This window comes from Monoraphidium neglectum, assembly GCF_000611645.1.
Source record: "Monoraphidium neglectum strain SAG 48.87 unplaced genomic scaffold scaffold04242, whole genome shotgun sequence".
NCBI lineage: Eukaryota > Viridiplantae > Chlorophyta > Chlorophyceae > Sphaeropleales > Selenastraceae > Monoraphidium > Monoraphidium neglectum.
Window position 1 is genome coordinate 1388 of NW_014009387.1, and position 3657 is coordinate 5044.

General features: G+C 65.7%; 3 protein-coding genes across 3 annotated transcripts; 2 read left to right on the forward strand and 1 right to left on the reverse strand.

Annotated features, from left to right (window-relative positions):
- Window positions 1-496: 496 nt before the first annotated feature.
- On the forward strand, window positions 497-1030 carry MNEG_14080 (hypothetical protein; the record flags this gene model as incomplete). Its single annotated transcript, XM_014037446.1, has 1 exon — window positions 497-1030. A coding segment is annotated over one exon (534 nt), but the record flags the coding sequence as incomplete, so codon positions are not given.
- Window positions 1031-1625: 595 nt separating this feature from the next.
- On the reverse strand, window positions 1626-2523 carry MNEG_14081 (ferredoxin; the record flags this gene model as incomplete). The annotated part of the gene is made up of 3 exons (XM_014037447.1): window positions 1626-1811; window positions 2034-2099; window positions 2458-2523. The coding sequence occupies 3 exons, from the start codon at window positions 2521-2523 to the stop codon at window positions 1626-1628; spliced, it is 318 nt and encodes a 105-aa protein (XP_013892901.1).
- Window positions 2524-3207: 684 nt separating this feature from the next.
- On the forward strand, window positions 3208-3444 carry MNEG_14082 (hypothetical protein; the record flags this gene model as incomplete). Its single annotated transcript, XM_014037448.1, has 1 exon — window positions 3208-3444. A coding segment is annotated over one exon (237 nt), but the record flags the coding sequence as incomplete, so codon positions are not given.
- Between the last annotated feature and the right edge of the window lie 213 nt (window positions 3445-3657).

Genomic DNA, 3657 nt, shown 5'->3' on the forward strand with positions numbered 1-3657 from the left:
CCCGCCACTTGGTGACATGTTACCCTGCCTCATCCCCTCCACCCGGCCAGGTGCTGCCCCCAGACATGCTGCTGCTGTGTGAGCCCAGCGCCGAGGGCCTGCTGGCGTCGCTCGAGGAGGCGCTGCGCCGCGTAGCCCGCGGCCGCGACCCGCGCGCGCAGCACGAGAGGGTAGGCACGGGGTGGGGCAGGGGTTTGGGGCTGGGGCCCGGCACGGGCGGCTCAGAACGGGAGTTTGTATGTGTGCCCGCTTGCTTTCGCCGCGCGGCGGGCAGGGAGTGGGGCGGTTGCTGCCCACGTCTCTGTTGGCCTTCAGGGACCCGCCTCAGCCTTGATGTGAGTGAGCCACAGCCACCCGCGCTGCCCAAAGATCCCAGAATTCAACACACCCAATAGGGTCAGTTATATCCTGCCCTTGGGCACTTTCGCCAGCATGCTGCTGCTGAATTGCCTCCTGAAATCACCGTGCTCATGTCATCATGCCCCTGTGCACACAGGTTCGCGATATGTACAGCTGGACTGACGTGGCCGCCAGGACCCTCAGGGTGTACGATGACGTCATGATGACGCCCTGGGCCGACGGCCTGCTGCCGCGCCTCAGGCGCTGCGCGCGCGCGGGCCCCTGGGCGGGCCCAATCTGGTGCTGTGCGCTCGTGCTGCTGCACTGGTGGTGGGTGGCGCTGGAGTGGTGGCGGCCGGCGGCGGGGATTGAGCGGGCGCCGGACTGGCCGCTGGCCGCGTGGGGCGAGCAGCCCGCTGAGGCCGCTGCTGCTGCTGCTGCTGCTGCTGCTGTCGGGACGGGCAGCCGCCGGCGCGGCAAGCAGAGGGAGGAGGTGGCCCCAGGGCTAGGCCGGGGCGCCGAGCAAGGCGGCGGCGGCGGGGGCGGCGGGGCGCGTGAAGCCGCTGTGCTGCAAGAAGGGGCGGAGGAGCGTGGCGCGGGCGAGGCGGGCGGCGACCCTGCACAGGGCGGCCGGCTGCGGCAGCGAGTGCGCGTGAAGCAAGGCCTGGCAGCCCAACGAGGAGCGACGTAGGTGCGGCCATATTCCATGGGCTCCTCGGCAGTCGCCAACCCCCCAAGAATCGTGATGAGAGAAAAACTCTGACCCAGTGACATAACCCTCTCCCCGCTGCGACGACGCCGGAGCCCCTCTGAAACACGAGCGGCGCTGTGCGGTTACAACCTGCATTCTTTCGGCCGGACAGTGCGGCGGCGGCGCGCCCGCTGCGCGCCACAGGCATATGCTACGAGCACTCCTGAGAGCAAGCCCTGCTCTTGCAATCACTACATTTGGGGCCACAACGCGTGCACGGTGCTGTAAACAGTGGTGTCACCACTGGGGTCCTGTGGTGTCGTGCAGTGCATGGCTGGCGAGTGACAAACGGGCCGCGGCGCCAGTGGCGGAGCCGTGGTCGGCATTGCCCGGCGTGTGAGGCACATGACACAGCAACAAACGCCTGCGGCAGGGTGCGGCAAGCGTATCTCAACGAGCGGGTCCCATGCGGAGGAAATCTCCCACAGAATCCTCCACTAAACGCCCCAGCAAGCAGTGGCGTGCTGAGCTGATGCCAAAGCTCTCTATGAAATGCGTGCGTCATTGGGACAGGCTTTTACAACCAGATGAGGCGTCACGTGTCGAACCCGTCCAGCCCCCATATCTGGTCGTCCTGTAGGGCATCGATTTCCACGCGCGCGTAGCCAGGGGGCAGCCGAGCGATGCACGACCGCACCACCGCGCCGCCGCCGCCGCCGCTGCTGCTTCCGCTTCCGCTGCTGCCGCCGTCCTGGCCGTCCGCAAACTTGCGAACTTCCACCTGTGAGCGTAGGCGCGTGGACGCAAAGGGGCGTTTGGCCTCAAGCGCGGCGCGAGGGCGGCCGTCCTGCAACCGCCTTTCCTGGTGTACAAAGCATCATGACATCAAATCATGTGCGCAAAAATTGAGGTCATGCAGCCAGAGAGACTCCCCATCAACCGACAACACCGCCAGCAGCGCCCACAGTCATGCTTGGCCGCTGCCGTCGTGGCGGGCCCGCACCTCGCATATGCCGCAGTTGCCGCTGTAGCAGCCGCCAGGGATGGTGATGCCGCAGCGCCCGGCGACCTGCCGCCGGGGCAGGTGTGTGTGTGCAAGCATGCGTGCGTGCGTGCGTGCGTGTGTGTGTTTGGGGGGGGAGATGGGGGCGGCGCGGCACGTCAGCCGGTCATCAGCGTCGCAGAACCCCGGCCCTGGCAGAACTCTGGCCCCATGCACCAGTGCGTGCTTGTGCCGAGAATCCGCTGCACCGCTCGTCCCAGAGGCCACTTGGAGCCGCCCGGCCTGTTGCATCAGCTGCCATGCCGTTGCGCGGCGGCTGTGTGGGGCATCGGCGCTCCCTCTCCCGCTGCGAGCTGCTGCACACTGCTGCATGCTGCGATTAAAAATTCGAATTAATTCATCTATTCTGCTGTCAGCCCCTCACCTCCATGATGACGTCACCGGGCATCGCCTCCGTGACCACATCCTCTGCCGTAAAGTAAACCACCATCGGCGCCCTGGCCTCGCCGCCGCCGCCACTTCTGCTGCTGCTTACACTGCTGCTTGTGCTGCTGCTGGTGCTTGCGCGTGTCGTGGTGGTGGCCGCAGTTCCGACCGCAGCAGCACCATCTGCCGCGCTGCTGCACCTCAATTGTCCTGCTCTTGTTTGACAACCATGCGAATGCTGCAATGCTCCCAACGCGCTGCGGCGGGGTGCAGGGGGAGTGCTGCAGCGCGATGTGCGCGCAAGCCGCTGCTGCATCCTGTTTTTGTGGCGCGCGAATGCGAGGGCTCCGTCCACGTGGTACTGAGAATTGGATAAGGTTATGCAATTGCAAGAGACCATTGGTCCATTCAGGTTATTGAAGCCTCGGAACAACTTCCGGTGACGGTCTGCGAGTGACAGTCGACACTACCGCATTGAAATTTTTGACCGCTGCTGCTCGTTGAACTTACACGCAACAAGAAAAACCCACCCCGCAACATACGCCTGCAAAACACACGTTTCTCGATCTGCTACCACATGGCTCACCTGCCGGTTGCAAACGGTGCGCATATGTTAAATCACAACAGCCACTCTCACTCGGAAGCGCGCGCTTGCCCGCCACGCGTGTCGCATGTGCGGGGATTGCCGCCCAATCACCACCTCGCCAGCAGCGGCGCACCAGCGGTCGCGCCGGGCCATGTTGCGTCAATGGCAGCAGGCGCGCCGCGGCGCAGCCACGGCAGGACCCAGACGTCTGCCCTCATGGCGGCCGCGTCGATCGCCGGCAGCAGCGGGCAGCGGGCGGAGCCGTGCCGTGCAGTCTTGATCTGCCCCGGCTTTTTGAGGGACTACACAGGGGAGGAGTCCACCGAGCTCTCCCACAACCTGGCGCAGCACCTGCAGACCGCCGCCAGCCAGTCTGGCGGCGCCGCGCCGGCGGTCGAGGTGCGCGTGCGGCGCCGCCGGCGCGGCCGCGCCCCTGCAGTTTCTACGAGAGTCCTCGCAGCGATGCGCTGGTACGCGCGCATGCACAAACGCCGCCGGCGCCCTGCACATGCTTGACCAGGCGGGCCCCGCAAGCACCCAGGAGAGAAAATGCCCCTCAAACCCTTGAACTTCTTATGTACTGAATCCACCCATCAGGTCCTGCCCATTCGG